We start from the raw sequence: 27,767 nt of genomic DNA, 5'->3' as shown, positions 1-27,767 counted from the left end.
ACATGGTTTAGTGGTGGAGCTGACAGCACTAGGTTAACGCTTGGATTCGATGATCTAAAGGGTCTTTTCTAACCTTAATGATTCTATGATTCTATGACAACAAAATGCCCATTTTTTCTGCTCTGCAGTAGAGTGATTTTGAAGTGACAATGCTGAAACCATCTGTGATGTCACAAGTGGGTTTAATGTGCAGTCACTCTGAGTTCCTGTTTACCCACTGGTGTAGGGGAGGACTGACTCCTGCAGAGCCCCCAGCAAAGCCTCCTGCTCCCTGGGGCATCCTGAGCTGGCACCAAGCAGAGCTTATGAAAGGCACCTGCCAAAGACCTTCCTGAATGGAGAGAGAGACATTTTGGGAGGAGAGGTTCTATGAGAAATGGCTTTGATTTTGCTCAGAGAAATCTCTTCTAACTTTTTGCTGTCTTTTTCCTCTAGTACCATCCTCCATGCCCAGAGGCAGCAGATGTCCAACAGCAGCTCCATCACCCAGTTCCTCCTCCTGGCATTCGCAGACACACGGGAGCTGCAGCTCTTGCACTTCTGGCTCTTCCTGGGCATCTACCTGGCTGCCCTCCTGGGCAACGGCCTCATCATCACCGCTGTAGCCTGTGACCAGCACCTCCACACCCCCATGTACTTCTTCCTCCTTAACCTCTCTGTTCTTGACTTAGGCTCCATCTCCACCACTGTCCCCAAATCCATGGGCAATTCCCTCTGGAACACCAGGGACATCTCCTACGCAGGATGTGCTTTCCAAATCTTTCTGTTTGTATTTTTGATTTCAGCAGAGTATTTTCTTCTCACCATCATGGCCTATGACCGCTACGTTGCCATCTGCAAACCCCTGCACTACGGGACCCTCCTGGGCAGCAGAGCTTGTGTCCACATGGCAGCAGCTGCCTGGGGTAGTGGCTTTCTAAATGCTGTGCTGCACACGGCCAATACGTTTTCACTCCCCCTCTGCCAAGGCAATGCTGTGGACCAGTTCTTCTGTGATGTCCCCCACATCCTCAAGCTCTCCTGCTCACACTCCTACCTCAGGGAGATTGGGCTTCTTGCGGTTAGTGACTTTGTCGACTTTGGATGTTTTGTGTTCATTGTGCTGTCCTATGTGCAGATCTTCAAGGCTGTACTGAGGTTTCCCTCTGAGCAGGGACGCCACAAAGCCTTTTCCACGTGCCTCCCTCACCTGGCCGTGGTCTCTCTGTATGTCACTTCTGGCACGTTTGCCTACCTGAAGCCCCCCTCCATCTCCTCCCCATCCCTGGACCTGGTGGTGGCAGTGCTGTACTCGGTGGTGCCTCCAGCAGTGAACCCCCTCATCTACAGCATGAGGAACCAGGAGCTCAAGGACGCCTTATGGAAACCGATCCAATGGGTGCTGTTTCACTGACAATAACCTGCCTCTGCTCCTCTACATGTTTCCTAGACCAAGAGTCTGGTTTTTTCACTCATGATAATTCTACTTAGAGATAATTTTCTGGGTTTATCCTCCTTCTGTGGAGGTTTGATCCTGTTGTGTCTGACCCTTGCACAAGACTGTGTCAAATGTGGTCTGTCAGATTGCAGCTCTTCTGTTAAAGGTGATCTCCTGGATGCAGTGCCTGAAGGCTGGGCTCTTCCTCCTAGGTTGCTTCCAAGACAATGCCCAAGGAATTGGCCTTTTAAAATTTCTGTTCTCCTTGTGTTCTCAGTGGTTTTGGGGCTAAGCGCATGGTAACACTGGGTTCGATTGAATCAAAAGTTCTGGTTGTAAAGGCTCTCTTCTTGGTGTCCAGTGGCAGTGGAGATGGTCCATCAGCTCCCCATTATCTCCCCAGGTTGCTTCATGTCTGACAGGACTCATGGCATGTACCAGACTCTCTGGAAATGAATCTGGAGGGGTCAGGAGACGATGGGGATTCATCACATGACTCAGGTGGGGTTGGAATGAATGCAGACTCAGAAGGTGAAATGTCATCAAGGGTAAAAAGTCCTCCAAAAATAAAGCTCTAAATTGATGTATCCACAAAGGACTCTGCAGTGCCATGGGAGTCAGTGGGGACTCGGCAGGCACAGGGAAGGGAGAGGGCAGAGCTGCAGGAGCTGCCTGAGGACCACCAGGACGCTGGAAATTTTCGCAGACCAGTCCCACACACTGGCCATTTCCATCTCTGGCCATACACCCCAGCCCTCAGGAGGGACCTTTGCTGCATGGTCACCCCCATCCTCCTCTGGGGCTCAGTCATACTTAACCCCATTTGCCATTATTTATAAAATGGAAAATCCACAGCTCTTGCCACAGTTAGTCTCTCAGCCAAGCCCGTTCTCAGACAGCTCCAGTAAGGTCAGCTGCTTATGGCCTTCTCATGAAAAATACTGAAAATTTCCATTGAGTGAGATCCCAAGTCAGAGGATTGGTTTACATTCTGTTTACAGCCCAAAGCACCCTGTGGTCTGCAGATATCTCATTACCTGATCTCTGGACAGAAACTTCCTCATTTCAACATCTGACTATTCCCTATTATTCTCCTGCCAAGCAATAACATTACAAGACCAGTTTCACCTTCCTGAAAACCTCCCCATGGGGACTGGCAGGTCACAATGAGGTTCCCAAGGCCTTCCCTTCTGCACATTGAACAAGGCCCTTTCCTCCACTTTCTCCTCCCAGGCAAGTGCTCCAGCCCCTCAGCAGCTCGATGACTCTCCACTCAACTCCCTGCCAGTTACCAACACCTCCCTCGCTGTGGTGGTGATCTCTGGCCAAGAGCCCAGCAGCCCCACAGGCGCTCCCTCCCTCCTCCCCTTCCCCAGTGGGGGCCCAAAAATGGACACAGTTGTGTACAGGTGGTCTAAGGAGCGATGAGCAGGGGAGACAATCACTGCCCTTGCTCTTTTGGTGAGATTCCAGGACTCTGCTGGCTGCCTTTGCTACCAGGTCGTACCAGATTGTAATGGCCTAACGTGGGTACCAGGATATCGAGGGAGATCATGCCAAAAGTCTTGCTGAAGTGGAGGTAAAGGACATCCACTGTTCTCCCCTCGTGCATAAAAGCAGATACTTCATCAGGAAGGCCATCAGGTTGGGGAGGCATGATTTACCCTTGGCTAATCCATGCTGACTGCATTTGGACACCTCCTGCTCTTTGAGGTGCCCAGCAAGGTCCCCCAAGAGCACTCATGGGAAGGCTCACTCCTCCCCCAAGTGAGCTTGTACAGCCTGGGGTTCCCGGGGTTGCGCTTCTGGCCTCTTTCAACGATGGCTGCAACATTGGCTTGTCCTCACTCCCAAGAGACCTCTGCGAATCCCGTGACCTTTCAAAAGGGATATTCCAAGGACATATTGATCTTCCAGTGTAACTTCATTAACACTATTCTGCCTCTTATACCGTGTATTGAATTTAAATTTAAATTACAATTAAATTTAAATTATTAAAAGAAATTAAAATTATTTATATAAATTTAACTTCTCTCTTTCTTATATTTTCACCTCTCTTGAGAGAACAACCATTTCTAGTGTAATCTTTTCAGATGCAGACTGCCTAGACAAAAGCCCTTTCCCTTATTCTCCAGTGTTCTGCTCCTCTTACTCTGTTCATTCAGATTCCTCTCCCCCATCCAGTTGCTGCTTTGACATCAGGGAGTTAAAAGTTTGCCTGTCTTGCAGCAGGCTAATTGTCTCCTTAGCCAACTCTTTAATTATGTTTGTATCTCTCTTCTTTGGATCTCCCTACCTGAAACAGTTCTCCTAAGATTATCCCCCGTAGAAAGGCAACCTCATCAGAGGCAGCTTGGACTTAGCATATGCTTGCAGAGTCTGTTTTCTTTATGGAACTTGACCATGCTTGACTTTTCCTTTGCTTGCAAATAGGAAAAACCCTCCTGTACCTGTGTGCAGCCAGGTCTCTAAGGAGAGCAGGGGGGAGCTGGTGCAAAGGAGCTGTACCATCCAGCTGCAGAGATGAGTGGAGAAGTCTGCTGTAAGGAAAAGTCCCAGGTGGGCAAGGAGAGCAATGGTGGGGTTGGGGAGGTGAGGTGGGAGGTTGTCAGAGCTCAAGGGACAGCTTCTCCTACCAGTCCAGACCTCCTGAGGAGACAACCTGCACCAATATCAATTAGAGAATGCTGCTGTCATCTCTTCTCTACACTGAGAAGTAATAAAATACACCCTTTAAAAGCAAACTTCATTTTTATTAGAAGCTCTTTGAAATCTTTCTCCATAAGTACACAGGAAACAGCTTTAATTATCTGTACAACTCTTGAAGACCTGAAGAAAATTAAAGGAAGAGATATACATTACTAGGGCTTTTTGTGTTTTAACGAGCCCCATGGTATATTTGGTGCTGAGTCCTTGAACTTCAGATACCGAGAAGAGATTACACAAACCTCTGCAAGAGTCAGCATCAAAAGCAAAACCCAAAGTACCCTGAAGTATTAATAAGCCCCACTGAGGGCCATTACTGGCAAAGCCTCCCCAGGGACTCGTTAGAGCAGAGAATTGGAGGCCCTGATTGCAGGCAGGCAAAGGGAATGTGCAGGCAGCTCAGATGCTGAGAAAACCCTGGCTTTGTTTTATGAAGCAGCAAGGCCAAGTGCTGACCCCCCGCCCCGGGGAAGGCAGGTCCTGTCCCTCACGCGTTGCTCAGGGCTCTTCCTGGGGCAGTGGGATGTGGGGGGGTGATGCTGAGTGCAGGACAAGGCTATGACAGCTCCCAGCCTTACTGGGGGTGTGCAAGGAGGCAATGAGGCCCCCCAGTGCCTTAGGACAACATGTCTCCTCATAGGCCTTGGTGGCAGGCACAATTGCCATAGTTAAAGGGAACGAACTTGGGCTCTCTTGGCCACTTCCAGCCTTGCCACCACTCTTTGCCGTCTCCACCACAGCTTGTCCTACGCTGTCCCACAGCTACTTCTTTTGCCCTGCAGGCTGCAGACACCCATCTCGCTTCCTCACCTTGCTCTCACCCTGCCATTTCCGTACATTCACCGATGTCTGTCCACCCTCACACTCTGTTCCTTCAAACACAAGGAGATGGACTGACCTCATACTCCTTCTGGAGGACTTCATGTACCACAGTACTGTTCTTTCAGTGACATTTCTTCCTCCTCATGTCCAGTCTCCACCATTCAAGCTGCACTGTGTGGCACTGTTTCTCTCTCCTGCTCCTTCCTACCTCCAAGGAAAGCTCCACCATCTGGGAAATAACCCTTCAAACAGGCATGCAAAACCATCAGCCTTCTTGTAGCCCTTCATCTGACCAGACACAAGTAACATCACCATGATCTTCCAAGGCTGCGAGCCTTTCAGCTTCTTAGATAGACATGACCAAGCTGCGTAGCTGCTGCTGTCCCATCCTGTACTCAGGCAGAAGAGACATGACAGCCACAATACAAGCCCTCTTCCTGGAGTGAGCCTGGGTCCTTTGGCAGAGGGGGTCTCCCAGCCAATGCACCAACCAGGTGCCTTCTGCTGCCCTGTCAGAGACACTGGCAGAGGGGAGTTTAGCAGCACATATCCCAGCCATGAGTCAAGGGCTGACCTATCGGCTGTTTCAGGAAGAAGTGACCTCACAGTGCCTTTCCCAGACACATTCCTGCTGTTGGCCTCTCACCTCTAGAGGCAGAAGTGACCTCACAGCCCTCTTCACAGCCATTGGCTTCCTACAGGATTATGAGGTCCTGAGACACAATTGACCACATGATACCAGCCATCATCCTCCTTGTGGCCCAGTATGTGAGCAGACAGAAGTAAGCTTGTTTCACCAAATTTATTTAGTGGTTTTCCTATAAACAATTTGAGTAGGGAAATGTTCCTCGGAGGAACTGCTGTATTTATACTGGTGCATTTTATGCCTCTACTTCTTCTCTTTTTTTCCTTCATCCTCTGTCTCTTCTGTCTTCAGAAAGCTCTCCAAGGAAAACATTCATTGAATGCTGGAATAACTCAGGTTGGAAGAGACCCCTGAACATCACCTTGTGTGCCGATCCTACTCAAGGCAGGGTGAAAAAGATGAGGTCTGGAGGACGGCTCTGCCCAGTTTGGCATCATCCACAAAGGACCTGAAAAGGCACTCCGGCACATTATCCAGGCAGTTAATGAAGACACTCAAAAGTGTTGGCCCCAGTAATTGCACTGAGGGATGCCACTGGGAAGTGGCCACCAGCAGGACTCTAGCACTGCTGACATTTGGGCTGGATCCACCAGCCACCTTCCCACCCACTACACCTGTTTCTTCAGTCCAGGTATCACCAATCTGGCTATAAAGAGATTATGCGAAACCATGTCAAAACCGTTGCTAAGGCCCACATACAAAACATCCCCCTCTTTCCCCTACCCACACAGGTTCAGCAATCCCTTTCTTGTCCTACAAGTACCTGGAAATGGCTGCAGCAGTATTTGGCCCATCCCCTTCCCAGGGACTGAGGTGACATTGACCAGCCTGTAACTCTCCCAGTCCTCCTCCTTGCACTTCTGGAAGAAAGGTTTGGTGTCTGCCTTTTCTGAGGACCCCAGAACCTCTCTGATGGCTCTGACACCTTTGAGGGCACAATCCAGAAAGGGTGACATGAGCAGCCAGGAGCATTTGCAATGAGCCTGTGCAAGGCAGGTGACATGAATCTCACTGGGCCAGGGGGGTTTGTTCCTGGAGTCACAGACAGAAAGGGCAGGGCCCTGTGAGGTGCCCATATCTGAGCTGGCCTCATGCACTCCTCATACACACAGGGGTGTTCAGAGGCATGAGCCCTTCCCTTGCACGTGCGGAGGCAGGGCACTGCAGCAGGCACAATGGCTCTCTGGCCTCCTGTTGCCACTGCCAGAGGCTGGGAGGCACCTCAGCCCTGCGGTGTATCGCCCTGCTCTGTGCCTGTCTGAGATGCCCCTCGTCATGAGGAATGGACACAGGGACCTTGGTTCACAGAAGCACATCCCAGTGCTGCATTCAGGAGGTTTCCCAGGGGACATTACTCTGAAAATGAAGTGACCTTGAGGCCCTGTCTGTCCCACTGGCCTTCATGGCACCTCCAGGAATAGCTGATGGCATTTGGGCTTCATTTGTTCACTGGTGTTTTCCTCACTAGGGCACTATCTTGAGCTTGTTCTTGAACAGCAACTCTGACAGAAGACCTAAGCCTTCAGGCACTGCCCTGAGGACATCACCCTTCTTTATGGAAATGCTGTTATGGAGGCCAGCTGTGTCACAGAAGTGCCCATTGCCTGTCCCTCCCTGCGGTCACAGGACGACCACACAGCACGACTGTCACCAAGCTGCCAGAGTACTCCAGCCTTACACCAAGGCAAGGGATCAGAAAGAGAGTGTGGAAGTGGCAAGAGAACAGCCCTGGATGACCAAGCGCTGGTGCTCCCTGGCAATGCTGCCATGACGGGACTCTTTTCTGCTCCACCCATGCACACAGGAACTGTCCCTGCAGCTCCAAAAAAGCCTTGGGGGAAGGGTATCAGGAAAACGAAAAAGTCATTGAATGGCCCTTTATTGTTTAAATACACAGAGAGAAGAGCTGCTCATTTACATAGCCACTTGGTGAGAAAAGAAAAGCAACCAGTGAATTAGAAAGGGGATGACAACATTATCACAATTAAACCATGACCAGCTGCTACGCAGAAGATGACAGGAAGTTTATTACTCCAGAAAAACATCGAGTTATCAGTTTCCACACTGCACCCTTGAGCTGCTGGTTCCTCATGCTGTAGATGAGGGGGTTCACTGCTGGAGGCACCACCGAGTACAGCACTGCCACCACCAGGTCCAGGGATGGGGAGGAGATGGAGGGGGGCTTCAGGTAGGCAAACGTGCCAGAAGTGACATACAGAGAGACCACGGCCAGGTGAGGGAGGCACGTGGAAAAGGCTTTGTGCCTTTTCTGCTCAGAGGGGATCCTCAGCACAGCCCTGAAGATCTGCACATAGGACAGCACAATGAACACAAAACATCCAAAGTCGACAAAGTCACTAACCGCAAGAAGTCCAATCTCCCTGAGGTAGGAGTCTGAGCAGGAGAGCTTGACGATATGGGGGATTTCACAGAAGAACTGCTCCACAGCATCACTGTGGCAGAGGGGGAGTGAAAATGTATTGGCCGTGTGCAGCACAGCATTGAGAAACCCAGTGCCCCAGGCAGCTGCTGCCATGTGGACACAAGCTCTGCTGCCCAGGAGGGTCCTGTAGTGCAGGGGTTTGCAGATGGCAACGTAGCGGTCATAGGCCATGATGGTGAGAAGAAAATACTCTGCTGAAATCAAAAATACAAACAGAAAGATTTGGAAAGCACATCCTGCGTAGGAGATGTCCCTGGTGTTCCAGAGGGAATTGCCCATGGATTTGGGGACAGTGGTGGAGATGGAGCCTAAGTCAAGAACAGAGAGGTTAAGGAGGAAGAAGTACATGGGGGTGTGGAGGTGCTGGTCACAGGCTACAGCGGTGATGATGAGGCCGTTGCCCAGGAGGGCAGCCAGGTAGATGCCCAGGAAGAGCCAGAAGTGCAAGAGCTGCAGCTCCCGTGTGTCTGCGAATGCCAGGAGGAGGAACTGGGTGATGGAGCTGCTGTTGGATATTTGCTGACTCTGGGCATGGGACACTGTCAGAGAAGGAAAAGACAGTGACAAGTTAGTGACGAATTCTCTGAGCAAAATCAAAGCCATTTCTCATACACCCTCACCCTGCTACACACAGACACCCTTTTCCTTTTCAAGGAGACCTTCCTTCAGCTCTGTGGCTGGAGCCCTGGTTGGTGTTGGCTGAATGTGCCATGAAGAGCAGGGCTTCTGCCCGCTGGCTGCCGAGAGGTCAGCCCTGCTCTGCAGCAGTGCGTTCATGGGAACAATGGGGGCAGGGGCCAGTCCTGTGTTTGACCTTGTCTCATGAAACTGCTCCTGACACAGAAGGTCCTGTCAGCTTCTGCACTCCCAGTGATAAGGAATGAGGTGGCAGAAGGCAGGTTGAGAGGTTTGGGTTTTTGATAGCTCCTGCTCCCCTTGCACCCAGGGGAGTGTTCTTGGATGTCAGAAAGCCTCAGCATTTGTGCTGCACTCAGGGAGAACAGAGGGAGTCCTGCGAGGGAACAGGAGTGCCTGTGGCTTAGTGCAGAGTGAGGGGAGCTGGTCTGTCCCCCCGTGTGGCTCCCAGCTGCCCTGGGCTTGCAGCTTTCTGAAGTGGAGGGTGATCGCACTCCAATATTACCCTGAAAAGCCACCATGCACTGCTGTGAGCAGAGGGATCCACCTTAGACCACTACATGTCTCACTCTTCCCTATGTTCCTAAGCACCCCACTTTTAGCCCAGGACACACATGGCTCCTTTTATAAAGCCATCAGCATTTTCGCTGTTGTAGCATTTCTACGCTTCCCCATTGGGCTTCCAGATAACACAAAGTTGTTATATGACAGGTTTTCATCCTGGAGGGAAGCTCACAGCTTGGCAGGAATCCTCGAGGAGATAGCCAAGTGTCCTAATGATGGTATTTCAGTAAAGGAGATTCAGCTCATTCCCCAGACCCACAGACTGCATTGCCCACAGCCTCACAGGTTGGATGAAAGTTGGGACATGGGTTCCCATGGACACAAATGCATTTAAGGACCCACAAGATCCGCCTGTGACTTTGCAGCTAAAAATTCCCATCGCCGGAGAGCCTGGCAGCAAGAACAAGATAACAATAGCAATAACACAGACCAGTGGAGAAACAAGGGAAAATATATATTGAGGGTGTGGCTGAGAGAGGCCAGGGCAGAGGCATTGGGGCACTCAGACAGCGTTCCCCTTCCCCAGCTGTGCACGCCACCTCCCAGACACCACCATTGCCGGGCAGCTGCTCTCAGCCCCTGTGCTCTGCAGAGGGAACTGGGCCCATGACTGGAGAGCTGCACCACGGCTCTGCTGGAGCTCTGGCTGCAGAGGAGGTGGTTCACGCCTTGGAGCCCCCAGCCCTGAGGGCAGAGGCTTTGGTGGGTGGGAGAGGAGGCAAGGGGGCTTGCTCAGAGGAAGGCGTCTGCATTGGAGGGGATCATACAGAGGTTTCTTCATTCTCCCTCCTACAGCACTTCTGGTTTTACTTCCCTCTCATTCCCAGAGCATATGCCTCCTGCCTGGAGATTTTCCTGCTGGGAGGTGTTTCCCTGTCCCATGTCTTTTGCCTGTCAGCAATCACAGACCCCATCCCAACTTCTGTGCACTCACCCTGGCCCTTCAGAAACCTGCCTGTTTGCAGGGCACTGGCTGGGCGCATGTTCCTGTTTGCAGGTGGAAAAGGGCAGGTCAGAAGAACCCTGATGGGTCCAGCAGAGGTGATGCTGGTGCTGTCCATAGGCAGAGCAGTGTCTGAAGGTACTTTAGGAGGCTTCTGACAGATGTACTGATCCCTCAAAATTATAGTTCAGGAGTCTCAGTGACTTATTAGAACTTCAGAGCTCCTTCTCCATTTATCCTTTTCTCTCCCCCTCCCTAGCCCCCGGGAACAGGAAACTGTAAAGACAGACTCAGGAAAGCTCCTTATCTTCCTATTAATCCCTGCCTTGATCTTCTCCTTGAGACATCCCCTTGGAAATATTCTCAGGATGATCTGGAGCTGTGAGCAGCCTGACCCATGCAGCACCCTCTCAACAGCAGAAGCACCCTGCCTTGCTGTGGGTTGCTCCTTCCACCCACAGCTTCTCCCCGCAGCACCATGGTCAACCCCCAAGACAGGCTGAGTGCTGACCCTGGCAGGCAGCAGAGGCCCTGCCCCAGCACACAGTGCCATGGGGTGCAGGGACCCTGATCGGAAGGACAGCCCTGGGGCACCCCTGGCTGAACACCCATATGCACACCCCTGCAGCCATTCCTAGGAGAAGACAGCCTTCCTGTTCTGTCGCTCTGATGGTGCAGCAGGGAAAACCTGCCGTGGAGCATGTCCTCCTCCTCTACACCAGAAAACATCTGAGAGTTGTACTTACATATCTTGCAGTCTGTGCGACATGCCAGCCTTAGGAGATCCCACCAGGACCTGTAGATGCAATGCCCTGCAGCCAGACACTTAGTGTCTATGAAGATTTTTCTTCCAGTGAGCTCTCAGCATCCTCCCACTCCCGATTGCCTCTGCCTCGTTCCTCTCCCCTCACTGCCTGCAGGCAGTGCCCTCAGCCCTGCTGCCCTTTGCAGAGGAGCTGCTCCTGGGCAGAGCTGTCTCTCTGCAGTGCTGCCCACTTGCCAGCAGCTCCCTCCATGCCAGGAGCCCAGCCCAGCTCAGCAGCAGAGGCCCAGCCCAAGGCACCACTTTCTCTGCCCCTCTGGGCTCCCTCCAGGTGTCCCTGGGGCTGCAGGGGAACCTGCTGGGAAACAGGCTGAAGGCATCACTCATGTTCCCTCCCTCAGCCGGGGGGCGACATTTTTTTCCATCAGTGTCATTTCTCTTTCCAGAGTCAGGTTTAGGTCCTATAATCACTTTGCCTTGTCTCAGCATCAGACAGGACATCCAGACAGTCACAGGGAGGGATTTCCTTTACCCCTGCTGAGGGAAGGGATTCAGCAGGGTCAAGTGAGGCATGTCATCCTGGGTCTGTTGTTCTGCGGCTGCAAGAGGTTTCAGCTCACCCCCATGCAGACCAGAGACCCACAGAAGCTGGGATTCCTCTTGCCTCATTTCAGGTGGGCACAAAATGGGCACCTGCATGGGAGCTCCTTGTCTCAGCTCCCATGGTGCTAATGGAGATGGAGACCAGGAGTGAGCTGTTCAGACACGAACACCTGCCGACATCTGCGGTTCAGGAGGTGGTCCAAGATGTGTGCAGGTGACTGCAAGCTCCAAGGGAGCAGTTCACAGAGACAGGGCAGCATCTGGGGGCATCTTCTTGGAGGCCAATGGGAAATTAAATTGGCCAGGTGGAATGACAGCAGGTGCCCATATTTAGGACAACTCAACCTGTAGATATTTCTTACGTACAGGGCAGCCTCTAGAGGTGTTCAGCTGACCAAATGGAGTCATGCAGCATAGGGAGAGCTCTGTTTCTCTTCACCATCAACTGCATTTTCTATGTGTCCTTCGAATATAATGGCAGTTTTGTCACGTGCCTCCCTTGCACTCCAATTGTCTAAGCTAATTCAAGGAAGCTAAATCTTAATTTAATTTACAAATACGTGCTTGTAGTGCCAGGGGAGATGCCAGGGCTCTGCAGCTGAGATGGACAGCACAGGTCCTGTACAGGAACCCCATCCCCATTCAGACTAGTTGTGGGACAGGCATCCCCCAGGGCATTTCAGGCAGATTCAGCGCCTTTGGGCCAATGACTGAAGTGCACCACTGCTCTGACGCAAGGTTGTTCCCTTCTATTTCCAGGAGATGCTGGGCAGTGCATGAATACCAAGCACATCACACCAGGGGCTCCACTCATGGGCATTCCCTCCCAAACTCTGCTTCTTCTTCACTCCCCCATCCTTTAACCATCCCCTCGATGTCACAATCATGGATCAGGCCAATGATTTTCATTGTGCCGGTATCACAGGATGTCTACAGCCAAGGACACTCTCAACATCACCTCTTCCTTCCTGAGATCAGCTTCAGCTCCACCACAGGCACTCAGAGCTGCACAGACACAACAGAGAGCAAACCCCTCTCCTGCTCGCACTGCACAGCCCAGCTCTGTTTCTCTCTGGCCTTGGGGAGAGCAGGGATTGCCTTCTTTGTGGGCACCTCGTATCTTCTTTACATTGCCATCTGCCATCCCCTCCTGCATGTCTCTGCTCTGAAGCAAACCCGTTGCACATACAATGTCTTGGGTGCCTGGCAGCAGGTCTCCCTGAAGCTGAGCTGCTGCAGCCCAGACATGTACCAATGCCCTCTGCCTGGGGCACAGACAGGAGGAGCTGGAGCTGTGTGTGCAATCTCTTCATTCCACTTGAAGGGGCTAACAACTGAGGGCTGTTGGGACAGCTCACACCACTGGGGTGCTGTGATGAGTGGGTACAGGATGATCAGGAGGTCAGGAGGGGGTTGCCCTCAGTTGTGAAGGAGTTGCTTAGGTGTGTGGAGCTCCTCTATGGGATGAACAAGTTGGGTGAGCCCTTGCAGGTGAGGGTCAGAGGAGAGGCCGGTAAGGGTGACATTGTTGTGGGAGACAAAGAACCCATTGTAGTCCCCTTGTGGACATTAATTACCCTGGCATTCACTGGAGTGGGACCACACCAGCATACAAACAGTCCTGGAGGTTTCTGGAGGGTCTTGGGACACAGCTTGCGACACAGGGCTCTATAGCACAGCTGCCAGGTTGGTCAGAAGGGCAGCAGAGGTCACTACAGCTGGTCTTCAAGGACAGCGTCTTTGAAGTACAAGGCTGTGCATACCAATAGCCAGGAAAACAAGCAGAGCTATCAGGACAGAAGCTTGGGGAAATAGGAAACTCATGGGGAAGCTCCACAGAAAAAAGGAAGCATCCAAGAGGTGGATGCTAGGATGAAAACAAAGGAGGAATTCAGAAATACGGTTGGTTTGAGAAAAGCCAGAGCTCCCATAGCGCTGACACTTGCAAGGGAGTTCAAGGGCACAATGATGAGCTGGTACTACTTCAGGAACAGTGAAAGAAGAAATGAAGCTCATGTGTGGCCACTGCTGAATTTGCTAAGACTAGGTGTAGATAGGTGTAAGGTACTCTTGGCCTTTGTCTTCACCAGCGAGGTCTCCCAGTTCCGTGTGCCTAAGAGGCAGAACCCCAGAAACCCAGCAGTGGATGGAGACCAAGTCAGGAGTTACTTGGGAAACCTGAAACCTTAGTAGTCCATTGGACCAGATGAGATGAATCCAAGGCTGTTGAGGGACCAGGCCAATGTCATAGCAGGGCTACTTTGATGCATTTTGGAAGGTAATCAGGACTGCAGAAAGGCAAAAGCAAATCTTGCATACATCTCTGGGCAATTAGAGTGGGATCGGTATTTGCAATAGACAGCATGATCCCCAATCCACAGGTTTGAAGCGGTTCAGATGAAGGGTGGTCTTGCAAAAGTCACCCTCTGTGTCCCCTACTGGCATGGACACTGTTGGTTTCCCTCTCCAGAGAGTGGCAGAGGCTGGATGACCTTCTCAGGCCAGATTCCTTGCCAGGAAGCCACAGCCATGGGGGGAGCTTACTGGAAATTCACTCGGCATCCATTTTAATAGATTTGGTGCTTTTCTGTGACTACACTTTCTGCCCAGAAGGTCACAACAGGGCAACAATTTCATAAGTGATGGTCATAAAGGCCCAGTTATTGCCAAGAAAGCTCACCATGAGCTCTGGAGGGAGCTAGGAGGATTGTAATAGTCACCAGGAAGATCCAGGAAGCTCAAGGCCTCTTCTGAAGTGTGAGTGGCCCTGAGCAGCAGTGATTGGCCCTGTGTAGGTCTGGGACAGGGGTTTGGGGGAATGCCTGTGAGAAACAAGCTGATGGCTGATGGTGTTAGCAAATCCTTACAGCCGTGCCTGAAACCAGAAATGGAAAGCAGTGGATGTCTGCAGGTGAAAGAGGAGGAGGAGGATTGTCCTGGGAATACAGCAGGAAGGAAGGTCCCTCCTGTGCCAGTCAGGAATGATACAGACATTTCCATCTTGTGTGCATGCCTCAGGCTGGCAGATGGGGAATGCGCGCTGCTGGGGATGGCTGTGCTCAGTCATGCACATGAGCTGACCTTGCTGACCAGCATCCTTGGGTACAACCTCTCCAGTCCCATGGACTGGTAAGGGTGTGGTTTGCCAGAGGAACCCCTGGCTTGATCCCCATCTACCAGTGGCTGTTCCTTTCCAGAGTCCTGCCTCAAAGCTCAAAGGCCTGGGAGACCTCGCTGGTGGGAACTGAGGCAAGGAGGACATAGATCTATCTACACCTACTCTTACTAAATTCAGCAGTGGTCCCCCATTCTCTCTCTTTCTTCTTTAAGCGTTGCTGATGTAGCAACAGCTCATCTTGGTTCCTGTTGCATTCCCTTTCCAGGTTAGATTGAGTTTTTGTAAGGATCATTGCTGTGCTTCAAGGATGCTGTCCTTGAAGACAAGACATATCCAGGCACATTGTGAAAATAAGTGGTCTGTTCTTTGACTCTGTCATCATGGGTGTGAGAAAAGATCCCAGTGTGATGTGCTTTGTGTTCACACAATGCCTGCAGCTGCTGGGTAGAGGAGGAGCAGACCTTGCCTCTCTGATGGCATCTGATGGCTGATACTGATGGTGTCAGTCACTGGCACACAGGCAGCAAATTGCATTCCCTGGGATGCCATCTGGGCTGGCTGTCACACACCCGTCCTGAATGGGAATTGCTTTCCTGGAGGTCCTCTGCTGTTCCTGCAAGCCCTGGCATCTCATGTAGCTCTGTGGGCCTGGATTTGAACATTAAATTGAGTTGCTGCCCTAAATTCTGTTAGGCAATGTGGGGCTGAACCTGAGACAACTGGCAGTGTAGTTAGTGGAGACCTAGTGGAAGGAGAGGAAAGAGGCTGAGCTCTCCCTATGGCACATCACTCCAATTGTTCAGATGAATAACTCTATAAGCTGCCCTAAACACAGTAAGTTCAACTGCCCTTCTTTTGGGCATCAGTTCTCATTTCAGAAGGCCAAAGGAAATCTTCAACAGCCTCCAAAAGGACGCCCCCAGATCCTGCCCTGTCTGTATGAGCTGCTCCATTTCAGTTTACAGTTCCCTGCCCATGTCTTGGACCACCCCTGGCACCTCAAATGTCACCAGACATTTGCATCTCACTCCTCGCCTCCCTCTCCAATGATGAGCATGGGAGCTGAGACAGGCCGCTCACATGCAGGTGCCTATGTTCTGCACAGCTGAAATGAGGCAAGAGGAATCCCACCTCCGCTGGGTTTGTGGCAGGCATGGGAGGGAGCTGAGTCCCTTTCCACCACCAGGACTACAGATCCTGATTGAGATGCCTCGATTGACTCTGTGAGACCCTTCTTTCAGAAAGTGTAAATTTTCCTGTCACTGTCTGGGTGTCCTGTCTAATGATGGGACAAGGAAAGGTGATTCCCATGCCCAAATCTTCTCTTCATAGGAGAAATGACAGTGCTAGGAATACTTGTCTCCCCTGAGCTGAGAGAGGGAACATGAGTGATGCCTTCAGCCTGTTTCACAGCAGGTTCCCCTGCAGCCCCAGGGACACCTGGAGGGAGCCCAGAGGGGCAGAGAAAGTGGTGCCTTGGGCTGGGCCTCTGCTGCTGAGCTGGGCTGGGCTCCTGGCATGGAGGGAGCTGCTGGCAAGTGGGCAGCACTGCAGAGAGACAGCTCTGCCCAGGAGCAGCTCCTCTGCAAAGGGCAGCAGGGCTGAGGGCACTGCCTGCAGGCAGCGAGGGGAGAGAAGCCAGGAAGAGAGAGGTGAAAGGCAGCCTGGGGTATGAGGACGCTGAGAGCTCACTGTGGGAGAAATACTGACAGCCCTTGACACAGTAAGTCTCTAGAAGCAGAGCAAGCTGCAGTTGCTGGAGGGATCTCCAGAAGCTGCTACATCCCAGAGTCTGTGGGATCTTTAAGGTTGATTCTCACAACTTCTCTAGTGCAGAGGAGGAAGGCATGTTCCAGAGCAGGTTTTCCCTGCTGCACCATCAGAGGGACAGGGCATGACGGCTGCCTTCCTCTGCGGATGACTGCAAGGATGTTAAGCCAGGTGCACAGCCAGGGATGCCCAGGGCTGTGCTTCAGAGCAGGGTCCCTGTGCCCCAGCGGTCTGTGTGCCAGGGTCAGTGCTCAGCCTGCCCGGGGAGCTCCCAACAGTGCTGTGGGGAGAATCTGTGGGTGGAAGAAGGGACCCCTGGTAGGGCAGGGTAGTTCTGCTGTCGAGAGGGTGCTGCATGGGTCAGGGCTGCTCACAGCTCCAGTTCCCCCCCAGAATATTTCCTCAGGGATGTTTCAAGGAGAAGGTCCTGGCAGGGATTGCCATAAAGATAATGAAGATTTCCTGAATTTGTGTTTTCAGTTTCCTATTTGGAGTGGGGGTGTAGAGGAAAAGGGATAAATGGAAAAGGAGTGGTCAGCTTTGAAGAAGCCACTGAGACTGCTGACTGAGTGATCAGTAAGTTTGATAGGAGCCTCCTAATGTGCCCTTCAGCCACTGCTCTGCCTATCGACAGCACCAGCATCACCTCTGCTGGACCCATCAGGGTTCTTCTGACCTGCCCTTTTCCTCCTGCAAACAGGAACATGCGCCCAGCCAGTGCCCTGCAAACAGGCAGGATTCTGTGGGGCCAGGGTGAGTGCACAGAAGTTGGGATGGGCTCTGTGAGCCCTGACAGGCAAAAGACATGGGACAGGGAAACATCTCCCAGCAGGAAAATCTCCAGGCAGGAGGCATATGCTCTAGGAATGAGAGGGAAGTAAAACCAGAAGTGCTGTAGGAGGGAGAATGCAGAAACCTCTGTATGATCCCCTCCAATGCAGACGCCTTCCTCTGAGCAAGCCCCCTTGCCTCCTCTCCCACCCACCAAAGCCTCTGCCCTCAGGGCTGGGGGCTCCAAGGCGTGAACCACCTCCTCTGCAGCCAGAGCTCCAGCAGAGCCGTGGTGCAGCTCTCCAGTCACGGGCCCAGTTCCCCCTGCACAGCACAGGGGCTGAGAGCAGCTGCCCGGCAATGGTGGTGTCTGGGAGGTGGCGTGCACAGCTGGGGAAGGGGAACGCTGTCTGAGTGCCCCAATGCCTCTGCCCTGGCCTCTCTCAGCCCCACCCTCACTGTATTTTTCTTTGTGTTTCAACTTGTCTGTGTGATTGTTTTTTTGCTGCCAGACTCTCCGGGGATGGGAGTTTCAGCTGCAGAGTCACACACTAATTTTGTGGGTCCTTTCATGCAGGTGTGCCCATGGGAACAAGTGTCCCAGCTTTCCTCTAACTTTTGTGGCTGTGTGCAATGCAGTCTGTGGGACTGGAGAATAAGCTGGCTTTCCCTTAATCAGATGGTATCATTAGGACACTTGGCTATCTCCCCGAGGTTTCCTTCCCAACTTCCCTCCAGGTTGCAAACCTGTCCTATAGCACCTTTGTGTTATCTGAAGGCCGCATGGAGAAGATCAGAGATGCTATGACAGAGAACGTTCTTTTGTGTTTGTGAAATGAGCCCTGTGTGTCCTTGGCTAGAAGCGGGGTGCTGAGACCTTGAGAAAGGGTGAGACATTTAGCTGTCTGTGGGGGATACTTCTGTTCTCAGCAGTCTCTCGATGTTTTTCAGGGTAGCAAAACAGTGTGATCACCCTCCATCTCATGGAGAACAAGCCCACGGCAACTCAGAACAAGTCAGAGGGACAGACCAGCTCCCCTCTGTCTACACTAAGCCCCAGGCAATCCTTTTGCCTCACAGGACTTGCTCTGCTCTCCCTGAGTGCAGCAGAAATGCTGAGGGTGTCTGACATCCAAGAACACTCCCCAGGTGAGATGGGGGGAACTTTAAAAACTCCAAACATTTCAATCTGCCATCTGCGATCCCCGTTCCTTAGCACTGGGAGTGCAGATGCTGACAGGCCCTTCTGCACTAAGAGCAGTTTCATCTGACAAAGTCGAACACCAGGACTGGCCCTTGCCCTGACCGTTCCCATGAACCCACTGCTGCAGAGCAGGGCTGACTCCTCAGAAGCCAGCGGGCAGAGGCCCTGCTCCCCACACTATGCTCAGCCAGGGCTTCAGCCACTGAGCTGAAGGAAGGTCTCCTGGAAAAGGAGTAGGCAGGGTGGGAAGTGTAGTGTAGCAGGGTGAAGATTTAGGAGAAAGGTTTAGATTTTGTTCAGAGAAGTCTCCCCTAACACTTCATTGACTCTTCCTGTAGGAACAGGACCCCTTGCACAGAGGCAGCAGATGTCCAACAGCAGCTCCATCACTGAGTTCTTTCTCCTGGCCTTCGCTGACACAAGGGAGCTGCAGGTCTCGCACTTCTGGCTCTTCCTGGCCATCTACCTGGCTGCCCTCCTGGGCAATGGCCTCATCATCACCACCGTAGCCTGCAACCACCGCTTCCACACCCCCATGTACTTCTTCCTCCTCAACCTCTCTGTTATTGACCTGGGCTCCATCTCCACCACTGTCCCCAAAGCCATGGCCAATTCCCTCTGGGACACCAGAGACATCTTCTACATGGGATGTGCTGTCCAGATCTTTCTCTTTGCCTTCTTCGTAGTAGCAGAGTGTTACCTTCTCACCATCATGGCCTATGACCGCTATGTTGCCATCTGCAAACCCCTGCACTACAGAACCCTCCTGGGCAGCAGAGCTTGTGTCCACATGGCAGCAGCTGCCTGGGGCACTGGGTTTCTCAATGCTCTCCTGCACACGGCCAATACCTTTTCCATACCCATCTGCCAAGGCAATGCTGTGGACCAGTTCTTCTGTGAAATTCCCCACATCCTCAAGCTCTCCTGTTCGCATTCCTACCTCAGGGAGATTGGGCTTCTTGTTCTTGGTGTCTTTATGGTCTGCATGTGCTTTGTTTTCATTGTGCTGTCCTATGTGCAGATCTTCAGGGCCGTGCTGAGGATCCCCTCCGAGCAGGGACGCCACAAAGCCTTTGCCACGTGCCTCCCTCACCTGGCCGTGGTCTCCTTGTTTGTCAGCACTGTAGTGTTTGCCTACCTGAAGCCCCCCTCCATCTCCTCCCCATCCCTGGGTCTGGTGGTGGCTATTTTGTATTCTGTGGTGCCTCCAGCAGTGAACCCCCTCATCTACAGCATGAGGAACCAGGAGCTCAAGGAGGCACTGAAGAAGCTCATTCAATCCATAGTCTTTCAGCAGCAATAAGCTGCCCGTGTCTCTTCACCAGTGATTTCCAGTGTATCTGGGAACCTTCTGTGCTTTGGGCATTTTATCTGTGATAATTCTGTTTCTCCAGGAATGTCTGCATGCAGTCCACTTCTCCAGAGGCATGAAACCAATCTGTCTGACATAAAGGTCTTTGCACATGTGTCTTGCCTGGTGGCACAGCTGGCCTCCCATGTCACATCTCTGTAATAAAAGAGGATTTCCCCAGTGCCGGTGTCTGGAGGTTGGGCTCTTCTTCCAAAGCTGAGGTCAGGAACAGGATAAACCATTGCCCCCGTGAGTCTGTGCTGCTGTGCTGGTGTTCTCCATGGGCGGAGGGCAGTAGGACTCAGGGTGATGTGTTAGGGAATGGGACTGGAGGGAGCTTTCAGTTACTGGAGTGAGCCTCCCTGTTTGGCCATTTGCAGCACGCTCCACTCACCACGGTTTTATGGGTGAGTTTGGCTGCACGGCCATTTTTGCCTCCTCCTGCTGGGCTCAGGGCCTGCACTGGGGGAATGGCCAGCCCTGCTCGACCTCTCACCTTGTCCAGACCCTGGCAGACCCTGGAGCAGGGATGTCTGTGAAACCCCACATGGGATGCAGAAAGGGCTGGTTAGGTTCCAGGACCTGGAGGAGGCTGTCTCAGTTAGGAGGAACAGAAGGGGGACAGGGCACAAAGGGATGTCGTGGAGATCATGCAAGAGAAACTGTTCCTCACACCAAATACACCCTTTGCCATGCTGTGCCTGCAGAGTGGGGCTGTGGGACTGCATGGGAGGCAGCGGGGCTGGGCTGGCACAGGACAGGGCACTGACAGGGGCTATGAAGCAGCTGCCAAGGGGTGACCACCTGGAGTTGGTGGCTGCAAGAGAAGTCAGGAGCAAAGAGAAGAGCTTCAATTGCTGTGTTAGAGACCAAGGCTGAACAAGGCAAATGCAGGGCTGCTGCTGAACAACAACAGTGATCTAACAAACTGGAGACACCAATGGGGCTGAGGAACTCAAGGCCTTCTGTGCCTGAGTCTTTACTCCCAGGCCTCTGTGCTCAATGAAGGGGTTCAAGGAGGAGAGCACGTACTGGCCGGAACGTCATGAACTCCCACAGGGACAAATGCCAGTTTCTGCCCCTGCCGGGGACTCACCCTGGCAATGGCACAGGCTGGGGGCTGCCTGGCTGGGAGCAGCCCTGTGGGAAAGGTCTTGGTAGTCAGCGAGCTGGAGAGGAGGCAGCCATGTGCCCTGGCAGCAAGGGAGGCCACCAGCATCCTGGGCTGTGTGATCAGGAACATGGTCAGGAGATGGAGGGAAGGGATTCTCTGGAATATTCTATCCAGACTTCAGATCCTCAATTCTGGGATGATATTGGCAAGCTGGAGTGGCTTTAGGAAAGGTCCCTGAGGACAGGCAGGGACTGGAGCACTTTGCTTGTGAGGAGAGGCTGAGGGAGCTGGGCTTGTCCAGCCTTGAGAAGGGAAGGCTGAGGGGGGCCTCATCCCAGCCTGCCAGTCCCTTCGAGGAGGTCATGCGGAATACAGAGCCAGGCTCTTAATGATGGTGCATATTGGCAGGAAAATACCACTGAGCATTCAGCCTGGAGATAAGGAAAATGTTTTTCACCATGAAGCTGAGCTCCTCACTCCTGGGCTCTTCTTCCCAAGATGAAGTCCCTCCATGATGATGTACCAAGTGTGGATCTGAGGCTAATTTGGCCTGAGGTACTCTCCTGACAGTGAGGGACAGAAATCAAAGCGAGATTCAATGACTTTGAACTCCAATGCAGTCCAAAAAGGCGTTGCACAGGCATGGAAGAGGCTGAGGATCTCATTGCCTCACTTCCCCACCCCTTGCCTGGTAAGGTCTGCCCCCAAGTCTCCCTGGTCCTTGAGTCCCCCAGCAGCCTCTGGGGTAGCAAAGCTTCAGCCATGTGAGAGCAAGCTGCAGCTGGGGAGCACTAGTGCCAGCTGGACACAGGCAAGTGCCTGGGAGCAGAGGGGATGCACCCAAGGGGGCTGGGGGAAATGGCTGCTGTCATTGCAAGGCTGCTGCCCTTTGGCTTTGAAATGTCATGGCAGCTGGGGGGAACATAAGGATCCTTGTTAGAAAGTCCAACCGATGGCCAGTTTCTAGAGGCGTCCCTTCCGGAGAAGTGCTGGGGCCAATGCTGTCTGACATCTTTAGTGGTGGCCTGGACAATGGGACAGAGTTCACCCTCGACGTGTTTGTGGCCGATGCATATCTGGGGGGAGCCCTCCATTGAGTCGGGGGCAGGGAGGGGAACTGGACGATGCCCAGAAATATCTCCCACATTGAATTACTCAATCAATCTTTAGCTGGAGTTCTCTGTGAAGGCAAACTAGGTAGAGGAAGGAGAAAGGGCAGAGAGGCTGAAGAAGAGATGGGAAATAGGTCACTATAGATAGAGTAGTTTTTCAGAAGAAAATTTCTCCACTGAGAGCACTGGTAGGAAATGTATTTCAATGAACAGCTGCATATAAATATGTTGGCAGAGGGGAAGTAATGTGCTGTGCTCATGTGGTCCTCCCAAATACAAAAATAAAAAGAGGAAAACAGTATTAGCACTCAGCCAAAATACCTGAGATTCTGCAAATGAAGATTGTTTTGAGTTGTTGCCTAGAATCAGTTTTAAGTAGGTTTCAACTCAAGACTAAGACCTACGTTCAGGTCTGGATTCACTTGCCCACATGCAGAGGCTGTTGCTGTCTGAGCTGCCCTGGGGTTACAGAAGTACCCATTAGGTGCTTGGAAATGTGACCCAGGGCTCCCTTCTGGAGCATTAGTTGTTCACCAGGAAACCTCCAGGCATCTCAGTTGAGACATCTTCTGTCTCTCCATTTACTGCAAAGGGAAGCCTAGACAACTCGATTAGAGGTAGACATCTGCATTGAGGTGTTTGGTGTTGGGTCAGGACAATCTTGTCCCTTTCTGCACCTAAAATAGAGTGACAATTCATGCACCGTGGAGGGAATGTGAAGGGAGTGTGTCTTGCTGATTTAGGGACTCCTTCCAGAAGTGCTGGTAACACAAAGATGTTGGCCATGCAGAAACAGAGCTTTTCCCTGAAGAGGGTCACCCTTCTTCTCTGGAACGGTTGAGAGAGCTCAGCCCCTCAGAGTGTGACCGGCTGTGTGAAAGGGCGAGCAGTGGCAAGGCCAGTGCTGGGCAGGGAGTGTTTTAGGGCACTGAACTCCATGTGAGACACAACCATACTCTTTTTAATGTTATAGGCCTGATTACGACAGAACAATTCAGAAAATGTCAAAAAATAAAAAGAAGCAACGAAGAAATTAAGGAAACAATTTAAAGGGAAGGAAATGTTCTACTTCTGTGGTGGGTTGACGCTGGTTGGATGCCAGCTGCCCACCAAGCCACTCTATCACTCCCCCTCCATAGCTGGACGGGGGGGGAAAATATGACAAAAGGCTCGTGGGTCGAGATAAGGACAGGGAGATCAGCATCAATTCCTGTCATGGGCAAAACAGACTCAACTCGAGGAAATTAATTTCATTTATTGCCAATCAAAAGTCAGAGTAAGATAATGAGACATAAGAACAATCTTGAAACACCTTCTCCCCACCCTTTCCTTCTTCCTGGGCTCAGCTTCCCTCCTGATTTTCTCTACCTCCTCCCCTGTGAGTGGTGCAGGGGGACAGGGAATGGGGGTTGTGGTCAGTTCATCACACGTTGTCTCTGCTGCTCCTTCATCCTCAGGGGGAGGACTCCTCACACTCTTCCCCTGCTCCAGCGTGGGGTGCCTCCCATGGGAGACAGTTTTCCACGAACTGGTCACACAGCTCAGCTAACATGGGTGTTGTCCTGTCCTGGGCACTTTCCAGACCAGACCAGACCTTTCCTGGCTCTTCCTATCTCCCCAGCCCAGCCCATTCCAGTAGAGCAGCCCAGCCTGGGCTGGCCCCACGGCAGTGCCCGCCGCAGCCCACAGCCCCAGCCCCTCTGAAGGGAGCAGAGAAGGGTCAGTCTCCCCATCAGCCCCAGGGCTGGAGGCTCACCCTGGCATGAGGAAAGGGAGGTTAGGGAAACTGCAGGAATCCTGGTCTCTGTTCCAGGAGATGCCACAGACTGACCATGCCCCATCATTGCCAGTCCCTCTCCCCAAGCCAACACAGGATTCTTGGCCAGGGCACAGAGCAGCCTGCCCCAAGTGGATGCCTGGAGAAAGAGGTTTCTCTTTCTCATGGATTCCCCCCTGCAGACACAGAAATGCTCCCTTGCTCTTTTCCCTGGCCACTCCTTTCCCCTGGCCCACTTGTCTTGGTTCCCACCCCGTGCTCTCCACAGGCCCCTGAGCTGGCAGTGCTGCTCTGAAGAGACCAGGTCCTGCTGTTGTCCACAGCCATGGCTCCAGGGAAGCAGCAGCCCCAACGTGAAGGTGGCAGAAAGAATCTGCCCACTGAGGCAGCGAGGGGCAGCCCCAAGGTCCACGAGTGCCTGCTCCTCCATGTGGCAGCTGGGCTGGTGGTTCCTTGACACCTCCTGTATGCTGGGGTTGCACACCCAGCTCCAGAGGAGTTGTACGAGATGGGAGCAGAGTCAAAGAACTTTCTGCTGGATTCTTTATTGTGTTTCCCTAGACAGGGAGCCTGGCTGTATATCTATGTGAGGTCTTTCGGGTCAGAAAACACTGGTAGGGGCATAAGAATCACCTTATTTAAGTGGAAGTAATATATGACGTAAAAGAAACAAAGAGAAAACCAAGAAATATATGATCAAAAGAGCATGCGAGCTTTTTCTGAGGATGGTGGCCACCTTACTGATGCTGCAGTAGTCTGTGTTCAAACAGTTTCCGCAGGGCCTCTTTCATGTCTGTGTTCCTCATGCTGTACATGAGGGGGTTCACAGCTGGAGGCACCACCGAGTACAGCACTGCCACCACCAGATCCAGGGATGGGGAGGAGATGGAAGGGGGCTTCAGGTAGGCAAGCATGGCAGTGCTGATAAACAGGGAGACCACGGCCAGCTGAGGGAGGCACGTGGCAAAGGCTTTGTGGCGTCCCTGCTGTGAGGGGATCCTCAGCATGGCCCTGAAGATCTGCACATAGGACAGCACAATGAAAACAAAACAAGCGAAAATGAAGAAGGTGCTAAATATGACAAGCCCAAATTCCCTGAGGTAGGAGTGTGAGCAGGAGAGCTTGAGAATCTGAGGGATTTCACAGAAGAACTGGTCCACAGCATTGCCTTGGCAGATTGGTAGTTAAAATGTATTGGCAGTGTGCAACACAGCATGGAGAAACCCAGTGCCCCAGGCAGCTGCGGCCATGTGGACACAAGCTCTGCTGCCCAGGAGGGTCCTGTAGTGCAGGGGTTTGCAGATGGCCACGTAGCGGTCATAGGCCATAATGGTGAGAAGGCAATACTCTGCACCAAACAAGAAGAATACCAAGAAGACCTGGGCAGCACATCCTGGATAGGAGATGGCCCTGGTGTTCCAGAGGTAACTGGCCATGGCTTTGGGGACAGTGGTGGAGATGCAGCCCAGGTCAAGAACAGAGAGGTTGAGGAGGAAGAAGTACATGGGGGTGTGGAGGCGGTGGTCGCAGGGTACGGCAGTGATTATGAGGCCGTTTCCCAAGAGGGCAGCCAGGTAGATGGCCAGGAAGAGCCAGAAGTGCAAGAGCTGCAGCTCCCATGTGTCTGTGAATGCCAGGAGAAGAGGGAGGGTTCCTGGGGAGGAGTTCCCTGTGCTGCACTAGAGCGCAGGGTGAAAGCTCCGAAGGACGCTTTTTTTCCACAGAGGAAGGTGGGAGATGAGGTGCAGCAAATGTATCTCATTACACTGTGTTTTAGTATTCAGACACCCCCATCCCACTTGGGAAATATACTGGAAAGGGTGAAATTCCCCCGTTGCCCCGTTGCTCTCAGTGTAAACCTGCGTCAGTGCTCCCATCCAGGAGGGCTGCTCTGTCCATCAACCTGGTGCCCAGCTGCTCTGTGCTTGCACCACTCCCAGCTGCAGGAGGGCTGCACACAGAGGTTGTTCCAAACAAAAACTGGTCTGTCCTTGGAGCAGAGGGGTCCTGTTCAAGGTGCAGATTTCAAAACACCTCTCCTTTCCAGCACAGCTCTGCAGAGTATGATGGAGAGGACAGGACAAGGATGCTGAGTGGCATGGGCAGATCAAGAGTTCTCAGATATCACCAAGGTCCTAGAGGAGAGCTGTGCCCTTCTGGAGTGATGCTCACAGCCCCACAGGACTCCCTGTCCAGCATGATCAGGTGCCTGAAGGTGCTGTCTGCTAAGGGAAGCAGTGTCTCATTGCCCAAACACTCACTGCAGTGGCTCGAGCCTGGAAAACGAAGAGAGGGCTTGGCCACCTTGGTCCCATGGAAACACCTCCAGGGCAGTGCCCTCCAGGTCAGGGCCAGAGCAGGCACTCAGCACCCCCAACCCTTGCCCCACACCACCACCGTTACTGCCAGGGAGCCCAAGAGCAGGAAGAAGAGCAGCACAAGCAGGTGAAGAAACAAAGAAAAGCTCTGTGACTCTCCTCCTAAGGGAAGCAAGGAGAGGAGAGGCGGCCGGGCACTCAGGAAAGCCTTCTCCTCACCCAGCAGGGCACAGCACCTCCCGGTTAGCAAAAGCCCAGGGCAGTCGCTCTCAGCCCCTTTGCCCTGCAGAGGGAAGCGGACCCGTGTCAGGGGAGACGCCCCTCTGCTGTGCCAGAGCTCTGGCTGCAGAGGAGGCACCTCCTGCCCTGGACCACACAGCCTTGAGGGCAGAGGCTGTGCTGGGTGGGAGACGAGAGCAGGGGTCTTGCTCAGAGGAAGGTGCCTGCATTGGAGGGGATGACAGGGAGCTTTCCAAAGTCTCCCTCCCATGACATTGCTGGTTGGAGTTTCCTACAACACCCTGCCCATGTGTTTGCAGCCTGGAGCTATCCCTGGTGGGAACTGTTTTCTCCCTCCAAGTTTTCCCTGTCAGGGATCACAGACCCCATCACCCACTCCTGTCTGCTCAGCTCTGACCTGAAGAAACCTCCCAGTTCCAGGCACTCTCTAGAGGTACTCCCCATTTGCAGGCAGTGAGGAGCAGGGCAGAAAAACCCTGCTGAGGCCAGCAAAGGTGATGCTGGTGCTCTCTGGAGATAGAGGAGGGGATGGAAGCAGTTGACTTTCCTCCCACCAGACCTCCTGATCTCTCAGTGTAGCAGCTCAGGACTCTCAGTCTCTCTCTCCAAACGCAGCAGCATCTTTCCCCTTTTCCCTGAAACAGCAGGAAACTGAAAGCACAGCCTCAGGAAAGGTCTTTACCTTCAAGGGATCCCCTGCCTTGCTCTTCCTCTGCAAAAGTCCCCTCTGAAATGCCCTGGGCAGCTCTGGCTGCACACCCGGCCTTCACCCCTTCACCCTTGTCTACCATGAGCCCCTGGGCTGGGAGGCCTCCTGACAGAGCCCGTAGGCTGTAGGCTATGACAGATAATTTAGGAGACCCTTCCAGGAACGGCAGCTGCATTGCCCTGCACCAAGAGACTTACCGTGACAAGGGCTGGAAAGGTTTCTTCCCTTGCAGCTCTCCTCTCTCCTCCCGCTCCAGGCTGCCTTTAATCTCTCTCTGCCCTACTCCTTTTCCCAAATCCCTGCCACGCTTGGCAGAGGAGTTGCTCCTTGGCCGAGCTGTCTCTCTGCACTGCTGCCTGCTTCCCAGGAGCTCCCTCCATCCCAGGAGCCTGTCTCAGCCCAGGAGGAGGGGACCTGCCCAAGACGTCACTTGCTCTGCCCCCCACCCCACTCGGTGCTCCCTCCAGGTGTCCCTGGGGCTCTCCAGGAACCTCCTTGGAAGGAGACTGAAGGAATCACCGATGCTGCCTGTCTCACCTCCGCAGAGACGTTGCTTTGCAGCAGTGCCCTTTCTCCTCTCTGAGACACAGTTAGGTCCGAGAATCCCCCTTCCTTGGCCCATCATGAGACAGGACACCTGGACACTGGCAGGGAGGCATCTCCTTTACCCATGCTGAGAGAAGGCAATCAGCTGAGGCAATGGAGGCATCTCCTCCTGGAGTTGTAGTTCTGGGACTGGA

General features: G+C 52.8%; 2 protein-coding genes and 2 pseudogenes across 2 annotated transcripts; 2 read left to right on the top strand and 2 right to left on the bottom strand.

Moving 5' to 3' along the window:
* Positions 1-376: 376 nt before the first annotated feature.
* On the top strand, positions 377-1,393 carry LOC148051731 (olfactory receptor 14A16-like). The gene has a single exon (XM_087735375.1). It carries the CDS (start codon positions 377-379, stop codon positions 1,391-1,393), a length of 1,017 nt encoding a protein of 338 aa, XP_087591501.1.
* Positions 1,394-7,593: 6,200 nt separating this feature from the next.
* Positions 7,594-8,637, bottom strand: LOC148051730 (olfactory receptor 14C36-like). Its single transcript, XM_087735414.1, has one exon. The coding sequence runs from the start codon at positions 8,635-8,637 to the stop codon at positions 7,594-7,596; it is 1,044 nt and encodes a 347-aa protein (XP_087591540.1).
* Positions 8,638-18,773: 10,136 nt separating this feature from the next.
* LOC148051729 (olfactory receptor 14C36-like) lies at positions 18,774-19,734 on the top strand (annotated as a pseudogene).
* A 4,763-nt stretch (positions 19,735-24,497) lies between these two features.
* On the bottom strand, positions 24,498-25,265 carry LOC148051728 (olfactory receptor 14J1-like; annotated as a pseudogene).
* Positions 25,266-27,767: the final 2,502 nt, after the last annotated feature.

The sequence above is a fragment of the Nipponia nippon genome, unplaced genomic scaffold (assembly GCF_047370975.1).
Source record: "Nipponia nippon isolate SJK-2023a ecotype South Korea unplaced genomic scaffold, ASM4737097v1 scaffold_56, whole genome shotgun sequence".
NCBI lineage: Eukaryota > Metazoa > Chordata > Aves > Pelecaniformes > Threskiornithidae > Nipponia > Nipponia nippon.
This window is presented reverse-complemented; position numbering and strand designations above follow the sequence as displayed.

Excerpts from the sequence above, each read along its gene's own strand:
- LOC148051731 (XM_087735375.1), top strand. The coding sequence starts at position 377 with ATGGCTTTGATTTTGCTCAGAGAAATCTCTTCTAACTTTTTGCTGTCT.
- LOC148051730 (XM_087735414.1), bottom strand. The coding sequence starts at position 8,637 with ATGGCTTTGATTTTGCTCAGAGAATTCGTCACTAACTTGTCACTGTCT.